The sequence below is a fragment of the Uranotaenia lowii genome, chromosome 3 (assembly GCF_029784155.1).
Source record: "Uranotaenia lowii strain MFRU-FL chromosome 3, ASM2978415v1, whole genome shotgun sequence".
Taxonomy (NCBI): Eukaryota; Metazoa; Arthropoda; class Insecta; order Diptera; family Culicidae; genus Uranotaenia; species Uranotaenia lowii.
In genome coordinates this window covers 105,959,677-105,987,093 of record NC_073693.1, presented here as the reverse complement: position 1 = coordinate 105,987,093, position 27,417 = coordinate 105,959,677, and the positions used below count along the sequence as shown (strand labels likewise).

Here is a 27,417-nt window from a genome sequence, read left to right as displayed (position 1 = left end):
CTCAAGCGTATAATTAATTTCTGAGAACGCGTGGGAGCTGACGTGTTCTTCTCTTATGCTCCAGGATGCAGCTTGATGGAGTGTCTTTCTCAAGATTAAATTGACTGACTGACGTTCAATCTACTACATAGAGTTTTCTGGCTTATTCTCTTTGGGTGATTTAATAATTGAATTTATTTATAAACCCTCTAAACACATTTCAAGGTGAAACTTCATTTTACCAGTTCCGTTTGATTCCTTTACAGGAAAAATACTCTCCAAGGCATACAAATGAAATTTTCCTTTCCTAGAAAGGAAAATAACATGGGACAACTTCAACGAGACCCGTCATCTTCAACAACGAACGGGGGAACGACATTCATTGTCATTTTTTTTTTTTGCTTCTCTGTCCTCCATGCCATAATCACTGCTACCAACAACAAATCCCGACCATACATTGAGAGGAAGGATGGGTTAAAAGCACACTTTATCAAGTGCAACCTTTCGAAAATGGGTACTCTAGACTAAGCGAAAGGTCAAAGGGGATGAATTGAGAGTTATTCCATTCTATATCATCATGAAATCAGTGCGTCCTTTCGCGTTATTCGAGTTCTCCCACGAGTAAACCGTGTATGTTGTTGATGTTCACATTTGAGACGAGCAGCATTTGTGCGGCTGCCATAAGCACACCACAACACAAAACCGTCAAAAGAATTTTTCCTGGAATCACTCATCTTTAAATAATGTGAATGGACCGTTATTGATTCGAAAAAAAACCTGGATCGAAAATAAGACCTTCTACAAACCAAGTTTAAAATGATCCCAAGAAAAACGAAATTTATTGAACGAACCATTCATTGGGCTGCTTGCCCTAATCATTGAACACACCTATTAAGCAGCCTGTACTGACATTGATGAACACTTGCTCGTGTTCGATTTCGGGTGAAACTTTTGTATTGCTGCCATTAGCATGCGTACTCACTTCGAATAGCTCAATATTCCTAGGAAAACATCATTCAGGAAAAAAAATAAAATTGAATGGCCAATGGTAGATATATTATTGAAGCTTATTTTTGTCAAACTTAAACTGGAAGAAGATAAATTTTTCAACCCTTAAGAGGGAACTGTTGTTTAAAAACAACACTAACCAAAGTATAATTTTCTTGGACACACCTTTTCAAAACTGTCCAGTGGTGTTTGTTTTTTTTTAATAAAGCGAGCTAATTTTACTGCCTTAGCAATTCCTCTACTAATATTAAAGAATTGCCTCTATAAGAGGGGCCTTCAATACAATAAATTATCCCTCGAAATTAAGAAACAAAATAGCCCTTTTTTAAAGCTGGAGGGGTACAGGCAAATTTGCACATAATACAAAAATGTACCAAACCTTATGAAAACACTAAAACATTTACATTGGATTTGTTAATAACATGTATTTTCATTAACGTAATAGCTTTTTTCCGGAAATTGTTCGTTGTTGTCATACTGTTATAGATGTTGTATGAGAACCCCCCCTTCCCCCTCCTCCTTAATTTGGAGGGGTTTGAAAGTATTATAGAAACTACTTCCGGTCTTCAAAACGCCTACACATCAAATTTCGCGATGATCGATTCAATAGTTTCCGCAAATTGTTCGAATTGTGTCATATTTTTATTAATTTGTATGGGAGCCCTCCATCCTTCAAGTCAAAGCGGATTGAAAGTATTTTAAAAAATCCGAAAACTCTTACATACCAAATTTCAAATTGATCGGTTCAATGGTTTTTTAATCTATAGGGAACAGACAGACAGACACACATTAATTTTTATACAGGGGAGAGGCGGGCTAAATATCCATAATAAGGAGAACAATCATTTCCTCCAATATTACAATAGATAGGAATCTGAAAACTAAAACTTAGTGCACTTAGAAATGGGACAGTTACGCATGCGTGTATCTCAAAAACCATTCGTTTGATCGGAATTCTTTCTATGAAGAAAATGAAAGTAATCTTGAATATGATAATTCATGAAAAATTTTGAAAAAAATTATGTATCGTTTTTTTGTGAGAAAAATTAGTGTAGATCGTAGGTTGCGAAATATACATATACAATATTACTCTTTTAAGGCTTTTAAAATCAGTGAAAACCAAAGTTTTCGTTTTGAATATTGTTGTTTTTTTTCCACAGGAGCAGAATTTTGACAAATCATTATATTTTATACAAAACAACAGCTTAACACAATCTTAAAATGCCAGGGACCTCGACACAAGGAATTGGTTTGAAAAAGGATTTTCCATAAGTTTTGTCGTCCATCAGAAATCATTTGTCTCATAGCCTCGGTACCGGCTCAAGGGCGAACACGAAATTATTGCGACACATTCAACGGGGCATAACTTTTTTACCATTGGGTAAAAATCAACCCAATTTTGCGCAGCTAAAAGTGGGCTAAATGCGCATATTTATCTTTTTAGCTATATTTCACTTTAACTTGCCATATTTTCTTATAATTCAATTGAATATTGTAGAAACAGATTCACATTCGTAAGAGCTAAAATTTCGGCGAAATTTTAGATATCACAAGTTCTTTTGCATAAAACATAGCTAGGGATTCCATACAGCCATATTACATGCTAATATTTGGTCATATCATATTTTTATTAGATCAGAATTAAGCTCTACTATTATAAATGTAAGATTGTGATTAGTAGTAGAGTAAAAGTAAAAAAAATATGACTAATCCATTTTTTCTTGATAGAGACATTTGACCTGCCTGGCATTCAAAACCTGTCTCTTATTCCAATATTTCATCAATTAAAACATTGCTAAAAATTCAATTCGTTGTATTTCAGATTTTCAGATAAATTTGAAAGTAAAACCATTAACATTTTTTATAAAGACAACGCCCAATTATTAAAGTTCATATATTTTCACAAATCTATTAAAAATCTTGTTTAAATTTTTATTACTTTTTATTTTGTAGAACTATATTTTTTTCATGCCATGTGTCAAAGGCAGATTACCCTCAAACTTATTAGATATTCTGATCTATCAGCAGTTTCGTCAATCGGATGTATACGCATATTTACCAATATGCGCGTTTAGGAACACTTCCCTCTATGGGGTCGGCAACCTGTGACACGCGACTATTATGATGTTAAGTCGCGGCTTTTTAGTTCACCGCGCTAATATTATATGGGAGAGTGGGGAATCATGGGCCACTTTTTTTCTTTGTTCCATAACTTCTTTATTATAAAAGACTAGCTGACCCGGTAAACTTCGTTTTACCTTCTAAAGTATAAATCGTAATAAATGTTTAATTTCATCTACACGTCCTTAACTGCATTGTGCTCGCCAATAGATTCTTATGGAAATCGTAACAAATAAAGTTTAATTTGTATTGGGACCCCCTATCATCAAAAGTGAGATCCTTGAAACTATTATACAAACCATCTCTGACCCAAAAAACCCTCGGATACCAAATTTCACTTCATTCCGACCGACCATTCATACGTGATGTTATTACAAAGAAAACGCCTCCATTTTTATATATAAGATGTGAAGAGATAATTTTGTATGGGGACCCCCCTTTCATAAAAAGTGAGATTCTTGAAAGTATTATACAAACCATCTCTGACCCAAAAAACCCTCGGATACCAAATTTCACTTCATTCCGACCGACCATTCATACGTGATGTTATCACAAAGAAAACGCCTCCATTTTTATATATAAGATAAAATGAAAATTAAAAATGATATGGTTTTCTACATTTTTAAGTTACTTTCTCCAAGTTCTGACTGTTTTAAAAAATAGCAATATTTTATGGATTTTGAAAAATGGTGGGGAATCGTGGGCCACCAAATCCAAATTGACCAAATAACATGCTAAGTTTATGAGTTGACCCAAAACTGTAATTTTATAATTTATTTCGTCATTTTAAAGCAATTTCAGATGTTGAAATATAAAAGCGACATGTGTATGACCGAATAGATTCAAATTCCTTATATGGGATGGACAAAATATTTTTCTTTTATCATCATTTGGTATAAGAGAACTTGACAGATAGGGAAAATGTATTTTAAGTTTTGAATGTATATAAAAACATAAAAATATAGATGGTACAAGATGTGTGGCCCACGATTCCCCACAAGTTATGATTTGTATATTGGTTGCGTTTGTGTGACTTATTGATGTTACATCAAAAATTCATTTTCCACTCGAAAGAACATGACAAAACTAAGATCATAAGCGTATAAGCATATTTTTGTTATGAACTTTAGGTTTCCCATCGATGCAATTAGCGGGTGCTTTTTTAATTTTGTAAATATTTTTTTTAAACTTTTTTAAGTATGATAAATAAAAGAAGCATATAATGCGTATTTAATTCAACAACATATGCTTGAGCAAAGCGACAACGATGACAGTTGGATTGAGATTTTTATCTCAACACACATCTGAGAAATTCAAAGTGGCCCACGTTACCCCACTCTCCCCTACTTATTTTTTTTGAATAAAATATTTATAAAATCAGGCTAAAGCGATAATTGAATCTTTTGACCTGGTACACGGATCCAGATAGGTCCAGGAGAGAATTGAAAAATTGCACCCGTTTTGGAACAAGCGGCAAAATAGCATATTTTGAAGCCTAATTTTACAATTTTTGCTTTTCATTGTTTGAAAACTGATGCTGAGGAGATCAAGATATAATTTATCATTCACCGTGAATGCAAAAATAATCTTGTTTTAAAACAACAAACACTTGAATTAAATGATTTATTTCCAGATGTATGTATATTTTTTAATCAATCGAACAAAAAAGTTGAACTACAGAAAAATCAAACTTTATTATTTACAAAAAAGTAATTCTTAGACAGCCTCTATTTTGTTATCAATCAAAGTGACCCTCATCAAAGTTTATATTTTAGACACTCGCGATCCCTTTTTTGCCCTCTATGAAAATTGAACAGTTGAAATTACCAAAGTAATACCTCATTAGCATTCCAGATTTTCCTGTTCTAACCGGAATTGCCCAGATTTTTAAAGAAACAATTGGGAACGCCAGATAAGTTGCACTTGCCAGGATATCGAGGCCGCTGATGTGCCTTTGTTTAAAAACATTATTCGTGTTTTTTCAGCTTTTCTCTGGTCATTTTATGGAAATACGAAGCTTTGGGCTGAATTAGCCCGGATATAACCCGTTTTTGAGTTTAAAATTGAAGAACCCATTGCCCGGATTTTCCGGCCTGGATACGAATAGAAAAAAATCTGCAATGTCTACTCAATAAATAACGGATTTAAAATGAATAGAAATGTACATGAAATTCAAATACAAAAAAAACTTGGACAGGGAGTGAACCTTGAGTCTATGGAAACATTTATAATGCCAAGTGCGATGCCTTCAGCCAATGTTTACCAAAAGCACACAAACTTCGAACGAAGCTTCCGTAAAAGATTTTTTTTTTCATTTTCAACTAAGAGTTAATCACTGTTGATTTATTTTCATTAATTTTCGTTTTTAAACCTTGAAAGTATCCTTGAACAGATTTTGTCAGTTAAAATCACATTTTTATAGATTGATACTGGTCAAATCGCAGATTATTTTTTCCAGTGATCTATGCTTTAACATAAGGTTGTCAGAATTTTTTCAGCACGTATCCGGGCCGGACAAACCGGGCTACTTTTATCTAAATACCCGGCAAAATCCGGGCATTTGATTTCAAAATGGCCGACCAAAACCCTGGCAATATCCGGGTAAATTGGGTCAAAACCTAGAAATTACTCATTAAAAATCAAGAATAAACAAGTAAATAAAATGTTTTTTCACCAAAATTAATCAACATATTGCAAATCGTATTTTAAGCGTGTGATTTGTGAATAAAAATGAGAATTTTCCAATGAAACCCGGGCAACCGGGCTGGAACGGACTTTTTCCTAATTTTATATTAAATATCCGGGCGAACCCTGATAAAACCGGGCAATCTGGCAATCAACTAAACTATATTGAATTTCATTGTTCATTTAATTGAACGCACGATCAAATTTTTCACTTCAAATTATGCAAAGTAATTTTTGAAGCTTTATATGGGTTTAAAATTTTTATGAATGGATATTTGCCAACGTATTAAAATAGATATAAAATCAAAACATGTTAGAAGAGTTGACAATTCAGAAGAGAACCCATGTACGTACTTAATGGTTATCAGAAACAGATTAAAAAAAATCTAAAAGTTTGAATTAAAAACTCTAATGGCTTTAATGTTATTATTGTGAAATTAATGTTCAGGGATCATTCATATATTTTGATTTTTTATTCTAAATTAAAAACTCTTAGGAGGTTTCGCCATATTATGATTTTCAATATAATTTAACGACTGATTTGTTTTCGTGTTGATTTGGAATGGCATTTCAGTCAATGATGTTTGTTATTAATAATACAATATAGTTTGCATTATATCCGACGTTTCGGCCGTAGATTCGGGCCTTTTTCAAAGGAAATCTAGGAATTTATTTGGAATTTTTTTAAAAATATAAAGATGTTACAATTTTACTTACTATGCGTTGTACTGTATGTATGTTGTCGATTTTGTTGTGCATGCTCTGGTTTGTAGATCCTGTTGTGAAATATGGCTCTTTCAAACTTTAATGTGGCTCTTTCAAACTGTGAAATTTTGGAAATTTGAAATTTTTTGCACTTCCAACACAAACGATTACCGACCATTGCCCTATACAAATCAGAATCCGTTTGGGTGTAGATTTGAGAGTTTGGTTGAGCATGTTATTGCCAAAAAAAAGTTATTCCGGGCAATATCTTTAACTTTGTTATATAATTTTTTTCTGGCTACAAACCAGATTATTCTTAATCTATTGAAATCTATCATCAGCGATCAATGTGAATGTTCCCTTTGCTTAAAAAAAGTCCACATGTACTTGAGATCTTTTAAAATATAAGAAAAATAATTAAGTGTTTTACCAACGATTTTTTATGTTCAAATTGTTTGTTTCCAATTATGCAAAAATTAACCTTTAATCAAACCAACCTAAGCACTGCTTCGAAACCTGATCCTAATTAATAGTCATATCTCTATCCCAATTCTGAAATTGATCCGGTTTCTGATTAATGACTTGATTCTGGAGCATGATTCTGATTTGACACCTGACCCTGAATTCTTATTCAGGATCTTGATTTGGAATCTGATCTCAATATTCATTCTAAATGCCTAAATGAACCAAATTCTGATCCTGATTACCATTCCTTTCCAAAACCTGATTTTTCTCTTAATTCTCATCCTGATGTGAATCCTGAATCCTGAATTTGAATAAGGATCTAAAACTTTATCCTGAACATTTTCCCAATCCTGATTATGCTATCAGGAGCTTTAGCATGTACCTACCTGCATCTTGATTGTTCTGCCAATTCTGATCCTTATCTGGTTCACCTGAATTTGAAATATTGAGTTTAATACTGTATAACTGTATACTATTTGAATGGACTTGTCTGTGTACGACTCCAAGAACACAGACAAGTCCATTCAAATAGATGTCCGAGTTAGAGAAACCTTTGAAAAGTTCTTCGTAATCTATTAATTTAGAAGAATTTGATACTTCAATAGATTGTTTTTTTTTATGTTTTAACGAAATCAGTGTTATCACCCAAATGTTATTAACTCAAAAATGAAACTTTATTTCACAAAATTAAACAGAACACTTCGGTAGCTCATAGATACTAAGTTTTAAGAATTTGCTCCAGTGGATTTTGAGATATCGAATGTCGAATATCAGTGTTTTTCGACTTCGATTTTTCCGCTGTCCTTGAGTGTGTTAAGTTATGTATTTCTAAATACTGTTCAAATAATACAATAATTTTATCAGCCATAATATGACATGTAAATTACAAGTTGTTTACCAAATTTTAACAATTTGTTCGCCAGAAACTCTCAGTTCTTTACGAACATTTTCAGTCAACTTATGGATAGGAATTATTGGACATTTGGTAATCTCATTTTATATTTCGATATAGTGTTGCTACAAGACATACAGTACCGTACATAATTGTATAGAAATTGAAAGCACGCGCACTGTCGCTTCGACTTTGAACTTCCATAACTTTTTACTCTGATTATATTTTTTGATCCAATTTTCTACATTAGACAGATCAACTATCACACTTTTCTACCACAAAATTTGAGCTTTCTACGAAAATCGGTCTTTTTGGACTTTTACCATTCAAACTGCAACATATCAGAAACTACGCTACATTTTTTATTGAAATTTTCAGGATGATTGTTGAAATACAAAGCTAGCATATTTGAAGTTTTTGAAAAGTTCTATTGTAGGGATCAAAAGTTATATCAGGCACAATATTTCAGGCATGAACCTAGAAATGCGATTTCTATAGAATTTTGGACAAATGTTTTCATAGGAAAATCCTATCTTATGTTTAACAACTAGTAAATCTATTTCAACCAAAAAATCAAAACAACACCGCGAGATTTCGATTTCAAAAAACAAAAAGATCATTTATCAATTTCACGACTCCTTAAAATCTAATTCTGACAATTTCAGATCGAGTCGGAATCAGAGAGCAGCAACCATGATTTTAATTACAAATTTTAATACCAATGAAATTTGCTAAGTCCTTTTGAACTTATTTAATAATTTCAAAGTTATTTCTTTAAATTGGTGAGTGAAAACTTTTGTGTGATTTCAATTCAAAAGATATAATTTGACAAGATCAACATCAGCTAGGTCTATTTTTAAAAGTATCTAATATGTATAAAGGTTATTGTCTGATTTTGAAATTCTATATTCTGGGTTGAAGACTTCTTATTGATTGTTGCAATCATGTGGTTCTAGTTTCCAAAAAAAAATAGAAATGTTTCGAATTGATGCCCATTTGGCCTAGACTTAACATAATTTTTGGCTGAACCTGATCTCAATAAAGAAATATTTTTACCATATTTTATAAGTAAATCGTTCCAAATGTACATACCTTAATATGGTACAAACTTCGCAAGAATTTTACTTGAATTTCACTTAAATTTTCTATTTCAGCTTATAATTTTTCCCAATTAAGTAACAGTTTAGCCTTAATATTGCCTCGAATTCAATGATATATTTTTTATAAAAAAATTGTAGTTAGTTGGTCTTAATTTGCTTTCGTTGGTTTGAACTTTTTTAATCTTCCGTTTCATAAAGTAACAAATTTGCAACAATTAATGCATGGAAAGAGCGAAAAATATTTAATTTTTATTTTTTTCTCTTGATGTACCTACACATTTTTCCAACTATTTAAATGAATTTTAAACGAAAAATAAAAAATCATTAAATGAAGGGTTAATTTTGTCGGAATCATCTTAATTTTTTACTCATTTTGCTATAAATTTTATCTCAATTGAGCTTTTTAGATATTTTGTCCTAATGTCGATTGTGGCTTAAAATTCTCTCACTTTTTCCTTAATTGTGTTTTAATTTGTTGACATTTTTTTTTATTTGTCTCAACTTCAAGTTTGTCACAAGTTGTTACCAATTTGAAAAGTATTCAAAGTATTAAAAAAAAATTGAGTGTCAGATACCCATACAGTTTTATAAATAAGCACAAAATCGATTATGTTGAACAATTTGGGGGAGCAGAACGGAAAAGACAAAAAATTGAATTTTGGAAAGTCAATATTGATAGAATTGTCAAAACATATTTCTCAAAACTCCAAAAAGTGACAAGTATAAAATCATCTTAGGAAATTATAATTGATTTTGTAAGTTTAATTAAATTATTTACTCATTTTTATTCTAAAAGTCTTCAATTTCATTATGATTTATACATAACTCCTAATTCTATAACTTTTTTTCTTCTCATTTTTGTAATAATTTTACACCGCTTTCATCTTAATGTGTCAGAATTTTTCTCATGTTGATTTATATTCGATTAAACTAAGACAGAAGTTTTGTCCCAATTGCATCTTCATCATAAAAGTCAGATTTATTTCAATTTGGTCTCGATTTCATCCCAATTTTGCCGAAAAACAGATTTCGTGTTCGGCTCAGTTTGACTTTTTTTTTCACTCAATTAACTCAGTCTAATTTATATTTTGTATCAATTTATTATCCAACTCAGAAAGTGAACCTGGCTATCGCTAAAGATATTTCTTTAACCGAATTTTAAAGGTACCCGTACAAATATTTACATTTTCAACCTAACGCATGAATGTTTGCCCGGGTATGTGTGCCAAATCCTTTCCTGTTCCCACACTGCTTTCAACCAAGAGCAAACATCATTATGTGAGTTCGTTCTCCCCCACTTGAAAAGTAAAAGAGCAACTTCGCTGTCACAAAACGAACGTCGCCACCACCATATATAATAGTGTTATTAAAAATTATCATCTTCCTCCCGGTTACCAACTGACTTCCAGGGTTGGTCTTTTTCCCCCGGCGCGACGTCCTTCAAAGAAACGTTGAACTCAAACTTGCTGTTTATACTTATATTTGCGCACAAATACCAACACCACAATGTGTGTGAGCATCCTTAAAGTCCTCGGAGACTTTGGCCGTGATTTTCCACTGATTGCTCCTGGTTCTCGCTGCCACCAGTTCAAGGGAAAGGGGGGATGAATCGAGTGAGGAAAATTCGTAAGTTTTCCTTCAATAAGGGGGAAGCCGCACAAATATGTAGCCGGGGGGACCCACAAAAGTCGTTAGAGGCAATTTTTCCAAAGGGAAATCTGAAAGTTTATCATGAAACGAGTAGCATAGCAGCAGCAAAGTTGGCCTTATCGATGATAGTTGGTTGGCAGCCAATAATGATGGTGGGGCTTCTGCTGTTAGCATTGGGCAGATGATGAAGGGAAGCTGTGATTTCCCGGAAAAGGGGAGCTTGCGAAACAAATTACGCTGATAGAAGCTGTGAAAGTTGTTAAAGAAAAACTTCAGACTTAAGTGAATTTTCAAAGCATTCACAATCTGCTTTTCGTTAGCTTATGTTTTTTTCGGTTTTAGTGCTTGAAGTTCCTCAATAATCATGAAAGTAGGGAACGAATGAGGATAACTTACGAATTTTCCTGATTCGATTCATCCCCCCTTTCCGTAGAAATCAGTGAGAATTCACGGCCAAAGACTCAAAGACTTTATGGATGCTCACACACATTTTAATCTGTGTTGTTTTAAATTGAAATTTGAACTTTTTTTTTTTCATTCAACATATAATTGTACAACACATAGATTCCATGAGGAGTCTCACAATACTGTTCACTTCATTAGTTCCATTAAAAATCGTTCCAGCTTTTTTATTTCCCTAATCCAGACACCATAATATCTCTGATCAGAACATGAAGCTTAAACTCATCCTTGAACAACAAGTTTATTTTCCATTTCGGGCTTTCATTTGCTGCCATCTGTGTTTGATCAATCTCCCATCAGCATAATCAAACACGACCGACGACAACGACGAGTAGAAAGTACAACGGTTGTGTCAACCGAAGCAAATTACTATTTTTCCCCTTGACCCCGTAACAGTTCCCCTTCTTCTAAAAAGGAATATTCCTCTGAAGATATCGGCTCAAAATGGACCGGAGGAAGGACGGCAAAAAAAAGTATAAATTGGTTGCGACCTCGATATAGGCTGAAAGACGACCGAGAGATCTCCGGTGAAAGTCAATCTAATTGCCGGGGTTGGCTTCGATAGTGAGTAAAAATAACAACAAGAAGAACCCTCAGCCAGCAACAAGAACAACCCTCATGCCATAATCGGATTACGGGGAAGCAATTTACATCATCAACATCGTCGTTTTGTGTCAGCAGCCCCCAGGATAGGTATTCGTATCGGGTGGTGAAAAAGCCTTTTTCCTCCCTCAATCATCACCATCATCTGGGCGGCCATTTCCATGTGCCAATCGCACCAGGAATGGGGGGATGATTTCTGGGAAGAAATTTAAAACGGCCGGGCGAACTGTCTCTGGGAAAGCTGAAAAAGCTTTTACCCCACCGAAATTGATACTGATCAAACGGAAACCCAAGACAGCCCGAAAGGTTTTACAATTAGCGATAGTGGTTTGCCGAGGGAAATTTCTTCCACCGAATTAAACGAGTTAGATATGAGGGGCGGTAGAAATTAGTAAAATGTGATTATATCTTTCGGGTTTTAAAGATAGCGGGAAAAGCCGTACCGCAATCGAATTTTATGGGCTCCAGAAAATAGAAGTACCTACCTATTCTTAAAAATAGCTTTCCCCAGGAATCTATCCGGGACGATCCTTAATGATGCTCCAAGGAAAAATTCGCAAGAAGGACAATGGCAGAATAAGTTCAACGATATAGCTTCCCGAAACCGTATGTCACCCACCCGGCTAGCTGCTTCTCGTTCAGGTGCCTCTCTTGTACGTGAGAATGAAGAAAGAGGAGATTCCCTTGGAAATTCACAGGATTCTTTTGAAGCTGCTTATCGAAAACATAAACGCCAAATGTTTCGAATGGTTGCCGTTGCCTCACATCTCGATTTCTCTCTTCATTTTCCTCCATACTCGGCTCCTTTACTTTGGAAAGGAAGCCCTCAAGATAGGCAGCACCAAAATAAACACCCTCCACCCCCATCAACAACAACATCTAGCATAAGAACAGCCGACACAATCGGTATGCCATTTTGCTCCCAATAACGAACCATAGAAGAGGACGACAACGACAAAAACCTGGCCCAAGTCGGAGCAGAGCGCCTTATCTTTTCCGCATGAATGGGCTTCTTTTGAAGATTGGCTGCTGGCTGGCTTTCCTCACCCCCTCCCCCTCATCGCCCAGAATCAACATCATCATCATCATCATCACCATCATGGAGGTGTTTTGGAGCGGAGCGGATTTCAGTCACCTTTTTACTATGCTTACTTGCTCGGTTGAGAAACCGATTGACAAGATCGACCCCCCGGTTCGACCGGCGAATTCGATTCGTTTGATGACTTTCGAATTTAACCTTCTCCCCTGATTGTAAAGATGTATGGGAACGTTTTTAGAACTCTATTGAAAAACATTCCGTTTTCATCATCAGTCTTCATTTTAAAGAAAAAATGGTTTAGAGTAACACTGAAGAGAAGAAAGCTTCAAAATAATGTAAACGTAAGCATTCCATTCAATGAAAGATAAATTATAACGTTTTCGTTTATGAGCAGTAGCAACGTAGTTCGAGTTCAACTATGAAACTACTCCACAAATTATAAAGTAGACGACTAATTAGTTTGTGGTTACAAATGATACAATGCTTCCGACAACATATCTCTATTAAAATTAAAAAATTTCAAAATTTAGATTCTTTGTCATTGTGCATCTATTTGAAGGTTCCTTTTTTACTTGCTGAAGCTTAGATTATCATAGATAACTGAAAAAAGGCTGTTGTTTACCAAGTAAGAATCTGTAATTTTGTGAATTCGTAGACTTAAATGAAAATTATTGACAAACAATAAAGAACCAGTATTTTTCAACTGGGAAAATTAGAACCAATTATATTTCCATGAATTTGTCATGAATCATGACTTAAACAGGTTTAAAAGGTTCAAAGTAATTAAGTTAAAAATTGAGATATTATGTTTTATTGTTGACGAACTTTTCTTCAGTCCGATTCGTTTAAAATTTAGAAATAATACAGAAAATTTGCGGTATCAAATAAATCACGGTGTCTTTTTTAGAACAATTTCAAGAAAAAACTGGCATCAATGAAAATATGCCACATTATAAAGGAGACTCTCCCCTATCTAACGCACTATTCAGGAAAAATCGCGGGGTCAAGAACAATTTTTTTTTAAGATTTGCGAATAAAATACACAAGCAAAACTTATCAAGTTTTTGACAAAAACTTTTCCTTAAAACTCAAACTCTGCATTTTTGAGCTAATATGTATTAAAATTCCTTCAGCAGCGCTGATGTGGTCTAGTGGATAGGTTGGCGCGAGTCTGGTTAACCAGGCGTACTGGGTTCGATTCCCGGTATCGGCAAGAAAACTTTTGGGTTCGAATCTCATAAGTTGCCGATAGGTAAGATGTGTTTAGTTGTATAAATAACAAAATGTACTAAATATTTAAGAGGGAATGCATCTGGGGTTGCATATTGCATATCTTGCGGCAGATCCTCGCCACTTACATTCTGTGCCTAGTTTAAAGTTCAATGTAAAAACGAAAAATATAATTTCACTGTCCACTGAGGAGGAGCGAATGCCAGAGTAGCTCGAAATGTATGGACAAATGATAAATCAGTTTTATTATTAGTAAGGTTCACCAAAAAGCGTTGATAATTTCAAAGAACAAACAATCGCGGTGATAAAACCAAAAACCAATTTCTGAAAATGCAAATTTATTTTTAAATTAAAATTTAACTCTTTTTTTAACTAGAGCCATGTACCTTGTTGCACCATCAAAAAAAAATGTACAAATTATTACATAATTCAGAAACAAACGCTTTGATTCCATTTGCTTGATTTAATCAAAAATTAGGCCAACAAAATTGTGTTGGGATATCTTTCTATACATTCATTTAAAAATGAATGATATATTTTATCTTTTCAAATACCATTATAAGACGAACATGGTTGTATTTGCTTGACTAGTTCTCGCAATGCAAACAAATGTAAGAAAACCCCACTCCCCTCCCTTTCACCCTACTGTACTTTCCCATGCGAAATTTAGTTCCATCCGTTCGATTAGTTCTCTTGTTATAAAAAAAATGTATGGAAATCCTATCATTCCGCTGAAATAAAGGAGGGGTGTCAAATAATCATAGAAAAATTCAACGTACCAAAAAAATTCCCATGCTAAATTTGGTTAAATTTTCTTAATTAGATCTCGAGTAATGCAAAACAAATATATGAAAACCCCCTCTCCCCTTCCTTCCTTCCCCGCTGAATGAAATGGAACCAAATATCCATTGAATCATTTCGTGTACCCAAATACCGTAAATTGCCGCAGCCCTGGCGTAGAGGATAGCCTTCAAGTCTTCTAAGCCAGTGAGCATGAGATCGAATCCCGGTCACGGCATACATAGTACACTTTCCGTGGGTTGGTGGTTTTAGCATTTGTAAGATGCTAGCCATCATATCCTCGTAAGATGTACGCTTAGAGTTAAGAAAAATGGATCTCTTCGAGGAAACATAAAGTTTCATTGAGATCATGTATGTGTGTTTGTGTTCGTTTGAAAAAAAACCCTCCCATGCCAAATTTAGTTCCATTTGCTCGAATAGATATCGAGTTATGCAATCAAAATTACATGAAAGCTCCCTTTCTCCCTTTCTTTTTCCCCGTTGAATGGAAAGAGCGGTCTCGAATAAACTTAGAAACATTTTTCATAATCAAATAACCTCTCATGTCAAATTTAGTTCCGTTTGCTTGATTAGTTCTCGAGTAATGCAAAAAATTGTATGGTAACCTCTTTGCCTCTCGAGCCGAGTTTCGTTGAGAGTAAGTTTAAAATGAACATCATTAATTTTAAAAACCAAGATACGGTTTGAATACTGCTGAAGTGCTTGGATGAAAAAAATAAAATTTCGAGAAATTTTCATTCACTTTTTCTTTTGGAATAATTCCAAGATTTTTTCAATTTTTACCAGATTTTTCCAAATATTGAAAACCATCCGATTTTACAATAAAGCGCGCTGAAATTCAACTCTTGAAATCTTGGATAGACGACTAACTGATATTTGAAGAAGATCTTATGCATTTAATTTTTATTTATCTTAGTGACTCACCACACTCCCCTATGCCGTCAACAATTTTCGAGACATGGCATTATTTTTCGGTTCAATGCATCACATAGCTATCACTTATTACCAGCGCATAGCAAATGAGTGATTTCTTCAAATTAACTTGAATAATCCAATCCTATGGAGTTCAACTCATTTCTGGGCAACGTTTTAACACATCTGGTTCAAAAAATCGTCTCAAAACATGAGGGGCATGGAAGAAAAAAAAGAAATCGAAGTTGATGTAGGCTTGCCAGATATTTTCAGAAAAAAAACGAAACATTTCACGAAAAAATGGAAACAGCCAGAAGAATGGGACAATTGAAAAATTTTTTTTAAAAAAGCTAAATTGTACAGCCAAACTTATACGTTTACCATCAGGTAAAATTATTCATAGAAAGTACACTGAGTTTTTTTTTTACTCGGATTAATTTGGCTCAGTTTATCCTACATTATTTCTATTTATATGGATTTTCGCATAAGTACAGTTTCCACGGTTCACGCAAATCTATATTTGGAAGCAACTTAAACAATATTTTCATCATTCCAAAGTTTTTCACATTGCATTGAAATTGGTTGAACGTGCTTGAAGAACGTTTAACTGCATCAGAATCTTACTGTAACTTTGGAGTTATTCAGTATTGTCTTATATAAACTTTGAAAAATGCTGCAAAATTATCAACAATATTGGAAATTTTAAAACCAAAATTGAAACAAAAATTAAAAAAATCAAATTGAGTTGTATCGAATAATTTAACCCTTCGTTTCATAAAGTAACAAATTTACAACAATAAATTTATGGAAAAAGTAAAAAATCGTAATTTATTTTAATTTTTTTTCTTAATGTACACATCATTTCCGACTGTTTAAAATTATTTGTAAGGACACATAAAAAATCATGAAATGAAGGGTTAAACTCATTGCCAATGTTATTTGAGTAAAAAAGTTGGATCAATATCTAGTTTCGGAATCATGAGTAAACAAATTATCACTCAAAATAAAAATCTGGGTAAATCCAGTAACATAGTCGAAAAAACTATAAATAAGAAGACAATTTTTCAAAAAAAAACATCTTTAAAATGTAAACAAATCAATACCTTTGCCCAGAGCTGTAGGAAAACTTTCTCAAAGAAGAAATGGAGTCAAATCTGTTTAATGTATGTACCATGTTAAGACTAGAGCCAGTCAGTTTGGTGACAAAATTTTTCCTTTAATATGTTTTTAACGAATGGTAGAAACAATTGAAAGGTTCTATATAATTATTAAGGTACATGTTTGAGATATTTTACATTAATAGTAAGATATTTATTTGATTTTAAAACTTTTGAATATAATCATAGCAGTTTCAAATATTTTTAAAAGAAATTTTGAAAAATAAATAAGGGATTTGAACATAAAATTTAAAAGAAAAAAAAATTTAATTAAATAAAAAAAAGGAAGCAAATTTTTTAAACCATAAGCACGACCCCTAGGCATTAGTAAAAAAGTTATCGAATATTTAGAAATAAAAGTAAGAGATCAAGTTTCCGGTTCACATCAGATTTATTTTCAACTCTTGTAAAATCGAGTTAAATTAAAGATTTTAGTTTGCAACTTTGTTTCAAAAGAATCTGCAATATAAACAATGTTAAAAAAAGAAACAGTAAAAAATGTTCTCAGTTGAATTTCATCTTGAAAATAAAATACTAGTTCTTTGGCAACGATTAATTAACGATTGTTAACGATTTATTTCATGATTTATTTTGTATATGTGATTTCTTTTGGTTTATGTTCCAAACTGACTCTGATTGTAATTTGAACCCTTATTTAAATCCTCACATAGAATTTTGATTACAAAACTCAACTTCGAGCTGAATTTGAATTATTAGTTTTGATTCCGCATATGAGTACTGCCTTTTGAACTTGCGTTCAAAATATGAATTCCGAATTTAATAGCGATTTTTTAATCTCAGTTTCAGATAATAATTCTTTCTAATTATAAGCCAAAAATCAGAATTTGGATCCGAATTTCAACCAGAAATATTTCAATTCTGAATATTTGGCTTTCAATGGGAATTTTCTTCTTCAGTTTTTTATTCGAAACTAACCTTGTGAATCTGAATGAAAATTGCGAATGATGAAACTGTTTCAGATTTTACAATTCACCATAATGAAACTTTCTTCAGTTCCAACACTGCATAAGAATTAGTAGTAAAAAATTCAAATTGAAGATTTGGTTTGTTTGGTTTGTAATTTTGAATATTTTCTTCTCACATTCCGAAATGATGAGTTTCGAATATAGAAGTTTGAAATTCAAGAGCGAGATTCGAATAAGGATGTTTTTTTTCCAATGATATTCCAAACTGAAGTTCAATTACATTAAACTAGATTCAGAATCCGAATTCTTATCATAGACATCAAATTTTAATATAAAATAGCAAATTTGGAACCATAAAATCCGGAATAATTCTAACCTAACTAAGGTAACCTAAGCTTTCCGAATATTTTTTCGCAAGTATCCGGAGCGTGCAAATCCAGGGCCAATATGTAAAATATCAAATCGTGATAACAAACTCGACTTTTTCGAAATACATCACTCGATTTTAACACTAAACGTACCGGAGGCGGTCAAATGACGGTTTTTGAACTTTGAACGATGATTACGCCTTATATAATTGTTTGCATGCAAGTATTGCAAGTATTTTTGCGTTTTAAACATTTTTTTAAGTGTTACGGTTTTCGAATAACGTATGTGGTATACCTATTCATACCGCGAGCGGTCAAATGACGGCAAACACCGTTTTCGCTAAAACTCCCTTGTTTCTCAACCGATTTCTACCAAATTTAAAGTTTTGAAAAGCTTATAACTCGACTCAAATATGTTTCTCAGACAATTTTCAGCTACATTCAATAACTTTAAAGTTATTTACAGTACAAGAAAAAATTTATGAAAAAACATGCTTCAGGAAAAAGATTGTAAATCAGTTATTAAGTGCTCGAAAAAAATTTCACTTAGTGCCTGAGAAAGCTGAAGTTAGAAGCTATTATGTTGCACATATGGAAAAAAATTTTGAAAATTTTCTAAGATCATGGCCACAAAAAATGTAAAAAAGTTGTGTAAAACCCGTACTTTTCAATCAATCAACCGCCAAACCTGTCCTTGTTACAGTAGAAAATTGTGAAAAAGTGAATTGAAAAGTAGACGTAATTTGTCACATTTTGGCATCTTTAGATTTTTTGAAATACGAAGTATATAATTTATGACGACTTTTCAAAGGAAGCTGTTTTTCGAACTTTTTATCAATTTGGATTTTCTAAGACAATTCCTTCACCTAAGCTCAGCTTTGCACTGGATTTTGAGTACGTTAACGTAAGGTTTAGGCAATAAAACTATATGCAAAAGAAAGCTTATTTCATACCGGTTCTAGTGGTGTAACTGAATTGGCGATGCAATGCTTGGCAAAAATATAATAAATATATTTCTGAAAGTAAAACTAAAAATTAGACTCAAATACATCATTCCGATGACTCAATTTAAATTTCTGTTTGGTTCAGCATATAAAGCGCAAAAACTCGGGCAAAATCTGGGCGATTTAACAAGCTTATCAAAATTCGATAATCGGGATTAAATTTCAATCAATAAGTAAGAGTTTTCTTTTAAAACTAACCTTGGATAAAATTTCGAGGTTTTGGCTTTAGTTCTGAGTCGAAATTGTTACATGAATCATTTTAGTCGTTCATCAAAATTTGATTAAGAACTTCTAATTTTGAGTTTAGAGAAGAAAATTTTGTTTAGCATTTTTGGACCCTCATGAGAGGGAACCCCCGAACCTGCCCCGTTCCTATGTCTAGGGTACTAGTGCAAAACGAAGCTAAACTCGTAGGAAAACACGACGATTCGAGCGTAAAATTAAAAAAAAGAGGAAGCCATTGTTATTTATTGCCATAAAATATTGCAGGGTTGTTTTTGTTAGTAGAATTAAATAGTTTTTCGATTAAAAAACTATTTTTTTTTAAACTTGTAATCAAAAAGATGTATTTGATTTTTGGAAAATTTGTAAAATGTGAAAGGTTAGAGAGCATGTTTTCCTTTCCTATCGTTTCGATTCAAAACCTCGTCACCAGATTATCAATGATGCTGAAAACCTTAAAATGGTTAATCGAATATAACTTTGAGATAGTTCCAGAGGTGAAATCTTAAAACTAATCCAAAATCAAAATCTTCGAATTCTAATGTAAGGCTAAAAATGTCTATGGATTTATTGCAAGTGTTTCCAAATTCAAATTAAAACAATATAAATTCAGTAGGGGAGTGGACAACTCTAATTATCTCAGCTGTGTGTTGAGATAAAAATCTCAATTTAACTGCCATCGAATTCGCTTTACGTAAGCATATATTTCTATATGTTGTTGACTTATGTACGCATCATATCCTTATTTTATTTTACTAGCTAAAAAAGCTTACTTACATAATTAAACTAGCACCCGAAAATTGCATCGATGGAAAAACAAAAGTTCATTACAAAAATATGCCCATATGATTATTATCTCAGTTTTGTCTTGCTCTTTCACATAGAAAATAAATTTTTCATAAATAACCACTAAGTCACTCAAACGCAACCAATTTGCATATCATAACTTGTGGGGAATCATGAGCCACACAATTTGGGATATCTTGGGTCACCTTTACTCTGGTTTTTTATGCATATTCATAACTGAAAATATATTTATCCTATATGTAACGTTTTCGTAAGCCAAATCATTTTGCATGATATTCGGTCAATATGGATTTGGTGGCCCACGATTCCTCACCATTTTTAAAAAAATTTATTAAACATTAAAAAAAAGCCTAATGATACGTTAGAAATGTAAAAAAACTATACCATTTATTTTTTGCATTTTATCATTTTAATAAAAATGTTATTAAGCAAAAAAAAGTAGCCCATGATGCCCCACTCTCCCATATTAAACACTGCAACATTTCAACTCCTGATTAACTTTTAAAAACAACATGTATGAAATAAAAATTAAATGTTATTCAAAAATAAGTATATTTTTAAGAACTCAGGTCTATAATTCATGAAGCTTTGCGAATCTTAGTTTTTCCAGGTTTAAAAAGAAATTTTTAAATTTTGTTTCAGTTTTATAATTCAGTAAGTATGTATTTCAAGTATTCATTACTCTGCAAATTTTATACAGTTTTCCATTTGTGGTATAAATTATACATTCTTTTCCATAGCTCAGACTTAAAATTGAACTTTTTAATGCAAGTCCATTCGAGCATTTGTGTTCAATTTTCATTTCAAAAAGTAAGTTCAGATGGTTTTTTTTTCACCCGTAGCTGCATTATGTACCTGTCTTTAATTTTTTCAGGAAAAAAAATCTCAAAAAAATATTCATCTTTTTCTTATTTTAAAACGGGAAAGGGTGAGTGTGAATGTATTTAATTTTCAATCCAATTTACTGATCACATTTTATAATTCATATGATTTGAACAAAGTCACTTACTCCATCAACTTAAACAGAACAGCAGCTAATAATTTTCCCCCTTTGGAAGGACGATACAAGAACAATTATTCCATCAAAGTCAAATCAGTGAAACATGAAAACGTAATATATCATTCCTTCAAGCTCACTTTTTCTGCTGCTACCCCTTTTATCTTTTCACAGAAATCTCTATTCTATTTCGATGATGATGGTAGGCAAAAGACATCCTGTAACTTGCAGCTTGAACAAACGGCCAACAGAAAAAAAAAACAACCCGAAACTTCATCCATCAAAAACCTGAACTTCGTTCAGCGAACCAAAAATTGCCGTTGCATGTCCCGGTATTTTTCCATCCAATAAAAGCTCATGCTGTTGGTAGCTGTTTGAGATTGTCCCTCCTCAGTAAGTTTGCTTTTTTCCTGGCGGGCGGCGGTTGGAAAAAGGCGGGAAAATTGAAGAAAGTAGAGCAGGGGGTCGTTGGGGACTTTCATTCTATTATTCCTCGTTAAACCACACCATTTCTCAAGTGTATGCTTTCGAAATTAATCTGAAACACGAATCTTTTTTCTGCTAAATCAACTCTGCAGAAAAATGTTCCGGGCAGCAGCAAAAAATAACAAACTAAAACAAGAACATCATTGTCGACAGCCGAATCGGGTTTTCCCCGGGTACACTTTTCCTACCCTGAAACGGGCCAAACTTTTTCCCTGGCCAAGGAACCTGAAAGAGTGAAAACAGGACAGGACACCAAACGAGAAGGGAGAGAAGAAAAAATGGCAGCACAACCCAGTGTCTTATTTACTTTTTCAATGGAGCAAAAATGCTACCACGAGAATTTTTCCCTGTATTTTTTCAGGTTCCCCGGAAAAAGACAAATGGCTAAGTATTCATCAAGTTTCATCCGGCGCAATTATGTGAAAACCGTTCTCACTTTTGGGAAACTGGCAGCAAAAAAAGGGGGTGAGGAAGTTGAGGACAAAATCCGAGTGCAAGAATCAACAACAAGTTTTACGATTAACAACAAGTTTTCTGACGTGAAACAGCTAAAGCTGTTATTGGTCCAACTACCGACTAACCAGGATTAGAGGAATTTTGTTTTGCCGGTGGTTGTTGTTAGATTTTTTTTCTTTCTACCAAATTGACTTACCTTGAACCCTTTGTACCATTCTTTGATTGTGGACTCGTCGTAGCGGGTGTGTGATTTGAGAAAGTCCATGTCCTCTTTCGAGAGACGGTCCTTACTACCTAAACAGCCCATATCCTGTGGAAAAAAAAGAAAACGGAAAAAGCGAGATTATTATCAGTTTTGCGGTAAAACGGGTATCGTAAATAATGGTGCATTCTTTTCAAGCGAGTAAACATAATAAATATAAAATAGTTATGGTAACATTCATTTCCTTATTTGTTTACAAAACGGAGGGCAAATAAATAAACAGCAAAAACATATTTTTATGAATCATTTTCAATCCTGAAGCGAATTGAGTGTGAATCCTAAAATGAACTTCGGAACAAACGCAGATTTAGAAAAAAAAATCTTTTAAAATAAAACAAAAGACTAAACTTCCAAACCCGTTTAAATTGAGTCTCAAATTCAAATTTGCAATGCATGTAGAATTAAAATGATTATTGAAAAAATGGAACAAGAATCGTAATTAAATTCAATTCCAGGGTGGCAGGTCATTTGGGACCGTCTGGATATGCGGGAAAAAGTCGTGATTTAAAATCCATCGGGAAAATGCTGGAAAAAGTCGGTAAATCCTCCAAGAAATCGGAAATTTTTTACTCAGCTGCTCAGCGAATATATTTCAGTTCCTCTAATGCTCGTGGACAACTGAAAAGTAATAAAACTTACACTCAAACTAGCTTGTAGAAAAATTAGATTTTTCTGATTGTATTTCTTTGCGTTTGAACTGAAATAACAAGTTACATATTTGTAATCAAAATTGTATCTCCGATAACGGGTCAATATCTGGATAGTAGGTGAAGTCAGAAATTCGTTTTTCACCTTAGGGAGATTTCTTGAGTAAACAAATCTTTAAATATGAAAACTTTCAATTGGCATAGCATAGATACGAGTTTTGTGGCTCATTTTTTTTATTTTTGCTAGAATATAAAATTTTGAGCCTTAAGTGAACTTTTACAGAATATTTGATTCGGTTTTGACAAAATTTGAATCTTATTTACAACACCAAAAAAAGCGAAAATGATTGACGAACATTAGTTTGGTGGATTTTAAACTACTTATTCTGATCCTTACAATTCCTAAAATATTTCTTTTTTATGAATGATTGGTACATTCAACAGAAGTTTCTCGAAAAAAAAACTGATGAGGTTTAGTTCGGTCTGGTTAAATTCCGACAAATTGATCTCCTGTTTAAAATAAAAAATCGGCAAAAATATTCAGATGAAATATTAAGAAGTAAGAAATTTGAATTTTGATTTCATTGCAGTTGCATGGATAAAATCAACGAGGAAATTAATTTCTAATCTTCATTCACACGGTGAAATCAAACCAGTTATTACGTCAATTTACGTCTTGAAAATTAGTCTATTTTTTTATTCAAAGCTGAGGGTTTTGAAAAGTTTATGAAATTCTTTGTGACTTGAATTTACTTATTTGCGGCTGCTTTGAATCATTTTTGCGAAACGTTGCACTTAATGAAAATTAGTTTTGCTACAATACGTATGGTGTTTCTTATCATGTTCATACTCGAGGTGCAGAATTTCCGATGAAACAAAATTCAAATGACAAATTGTTCAATCTCGAAGATATTGATCACCCTGGCAAGTATACAAATAAATAATTTGCGTTATAATGTTGCCAATTCTTTCTTGTGTTTCTGTATTGTTTAAATTCGCGAGAAAAATTGTAATATGAGACTGAAACCGAAAAAAACCTCACTTAATTTTTGTCTGCCAATAAGCAAAGGTATAATCTATTAGAATTAAATTCCTATCAGACGGTTTCGTCGAGACATAACTCATTTTCTCTTAAATTATGACTCCTTTAAAAAGATCATAAATTACCCAAATCGGCTTGCTGAGCCTTTTTTAAAGTTCTTATTGACTTTAGAATTGGTTTTATTAATAGCGTGGTATAAAACTGCGCAGAATTAGAGCACGGTCATAGTTAAAATTGATATCTAAAATATTCTATGATTTTTGGGTTTTGTGAAAAAAAAATGTTTTAATTTAATCACTTATTAAAAGAAGAAATCCGTTGATTAGAACTTTTGAAACTGAATTATTTGTTTTTGAGTTTCGGAAATTTCGTTAGACCATGCGGGAAAAAATCGGTAGAAATGCGGGAAATGCAAAATTTTAAATTGAGCAGCATCTCTAAAAATTTGCCACATTATTGAGGAGAGTGTTCTATATCCAACGCATTAATCAAGGAAAAATCGATCGAGAGTTCTAGAACAACTTTTTTTTGAAGATGTGCTGATGAAATACACGAGCAAAATTTTCAAGTTTTGGCTTATATATTTTCCTAAAATCTTCAAATGTTACATTTTTGAGCTGAGATGTTTTGAGATTCCTTCAAAAAGAAGTGATGAATTCAGAATTTTGATAAAAATGATTTTTAATCATACATTATATTTTCTTCTCAACACCGAGATTCTAGTTTTAAAAGTGCGTTATTTTTTTGTTTAAATCAACGTTTTGATAAACTTTAAACAGTGTTGCAATGTTTATTCAAATCTTTATTTCAAATAATTATCGGACAATTTTTAGGGCATTTTTTTTTTCAAAAATCTGAGAGAACACTCACTACAGACCATCAAAAAGAAAGTGAGAATAATCAAACACTCAGTATTACCTCAGCAGTCACATTTATGGAACCTATAAATATGGAGTTAGAATATCAATTCAATGTTTTTTTTTCTAGGGAGCAACAATATATTGTTGAAGGATTGAATTGTAACTTTCTTCACCCAACCCAAAACTATATTCTATCTTCGATAGAAATGATCAGAGAGAATACACCTTTATTATCGAGGTATTGTTAGTTTGCTACAGTGTTGCTAGTTAATTTTATAGCCCATTCTAGGTAATTTGTATTATTAATTTTGAAATTTTCTTCGGAATTTAACGATTTTGCCAAAATTTATGATTAAAAATTATTTATTTCGAGATTAAGGTTATGAATCAATCGTTTTTTAAGAATTCTTAACACATCTCAGCTCAAAAATGTAAAATTTAAAGTTCTTAGGAAAAAAAAAATAACGAGAAATTGAAAATTTTACTACTGTTTTTGGTTTTCTAATCTTCAGAAAAAAATCTAGACCCCTCGATCGTTATTTTTCCTGAATTGTGCATTGGATAGACGAGAGTGTTCTCAATAATGTGACGAATTTTTTAGAGATGCCTATTTGCTCTTTTTAAGGTTCAAAATAAAAAGACACAGTGAGATGCAATTTTATATCATTATTGACCCTTCTGATCGACATAAAAATAAAAAAGTAAATTCAAAACTCTGATCTTGATTCTCCAGATTAATGGAAAAATTGCAAATTGAGAATTGAAAATGAGATAATCTTAATATTGAGATAGACACGAATGACATGAAGGTGTTAAAGTGTCCATAATTAAGCAAAAAAAATATTGATATTCAGGGCCGTAGGAAAAAACACGTCATGTGGAGGAGGGCGGATGTGCTGACTTATTTTTTATAAGATATTTTTACTCCATCAATGGATGAATAAAAAAAATAAACAGATTTTTGGATACTATTTGATTATTCATTTTTAAGAACTTTTACATTAATATTTTTTCCTATTACATTTTATAGAAACTTTTGAAAATATTCCTTAAAATTGTTGAAATTTTAAGCAAGATTTATATAAGGAATACTTTAGTAATAAAATAGGAATTTCAATTTCATTGGTGGTTGAAATTTTTGAATTTTCTTGAAAATCTAGTAAATTTAGCTCATTTGAATTGTACAAATAATAAGATTTAAAAAAAAGAAGCCTTTACTTTCTTGAACAATCTTATTCAACGATTAAACAAAATAAGTTAAATCTACCAAGCTCTTGATAAATCAAATGTTTAAAAGTAAAAGATTATATTTTTGGCCATTAGTTCTGATTCTTGCAAACGCGATCTAAATTGAAGATTTCAGATTATAAACTGCAATATTCCTAATGTTGATCAATTCACAAAAAAATATTGAATTTTCTACAAAATTTTTAGGGCAAGATCACATGCTTCATTATCAGCAAATATTTTCATTAGAACTCAATTGTATATTTAAAATCAGGTGGTTCATGGATGAGCAAACTGCGGCCCGCGAGCCACCCCCCTTTTTAAAAACTGACTCTGTCTTTTTCTGTCATGCTTCAAACTTTTCTTAAATTGAAGGTCGTTGAAAATTAGAAAATTACGAATAGTTTCTACTATATGAGTGGCTCGCAAAAAACAATTGAACCAAAAGTTGAGAGATTGATTTAAAAGGTTGCTCACTCCTAGTGATTTTTCTTAAACTAAAATTCAGTTTTTTTTTTGACAAAACAAAACGTGCAAAATTAACTCAAATGTCAATTTGATAACTTGAACACATGCGGACCAAATACGAGATATGTATCTCCTCCTCTCTTGCGCGAATGTGTTTCATTCAGAAGTATTCCTCAAATGTTATGTAAATTTAATCATTCATTTATATTCTACAAAATAAACACAGCAGCTTTGGCAGTTCAGAGATACAAAACTCGTAGAATTTTGTCCAGTGGTTTCTTAGATAAAGAAAGTCGAATATCGGTATTTTTTGGATTACATTTTTTCGCGGTCCTGTGTAAACTTGATTGTGATACTTATTAACGAGCTGACCGGAATTAACAATTTGAGTTTTGGATATCTTATCGAATTTTAATATGATTTCTTGAATGAACAAAAACACGATTTCTGAATTTAGATTCCAGATCATAGTTTAAAATATCAGCCGCCAATTTAAATTTGTTTCACAGCCCTTAGTCATGAATATTTTATTTAAATCTGAATTCGTCAATTCAATTATTTTTATTTAATTCGACTTGGGAATCTGAATAAAAGCACAAATTTCAAATTAGGAAGCTGATTCTAGGTGTTCAATTCTTGTAGCTTTCATGCTTTGGAGCTTTGTTAACAAATTGCGAATCAAATTTGGATTTCGGTTTTGATAAAAACGAAACCGAATCCTCAGAAAAAAGTTAAATCTAATTTAAAATTTAATATTCAGGAATGAATTTCTATAAACAACTGAGAAAATTATGAAAAATTATTAGAATTCAGAACCTGGATTTGATTTTCGAGGT

General features: G+C 32.5%; 2 protein-coding genes across 8 annotated transcripts in view; both read right to left on the bottom strand.

The window, feature by feature from the left end:
* The window catches only part of LOC129754530 (neurocalcin homolog), a 424,186-nt gene that overhangs the window by 171,435 nt on the left and 225,334 nt on the right, over window positions 1-27,417 (bottom strand). The window lies entirely within an intron of this gene.
* LOC129754532 (neuronal calcium sensor 2) overlaps window positions 1-27,417 on the bottom strand; it is a 364,232-nt gene that overhangs the window by 121,422 nt on the left and 215,393 nt on the right. For all 5 annotated transcript variants that reach the window (XM_055750668.1, XM_055750663.1, XM_055750665.1 and 2 more), the window contains one exon: window positions 22,272-22,385. In XM_055750668.1, coding sequence (XP_055606643.1) covers window positions 22,272-22,382 — 111 coding nt within the window. In that variant the 5' untranslated portion in view covers window positions 22,383-22,385. The remainder of the gene's footprint in view (window positions 1-22,271; window positions 22,386-27,417) is intronic.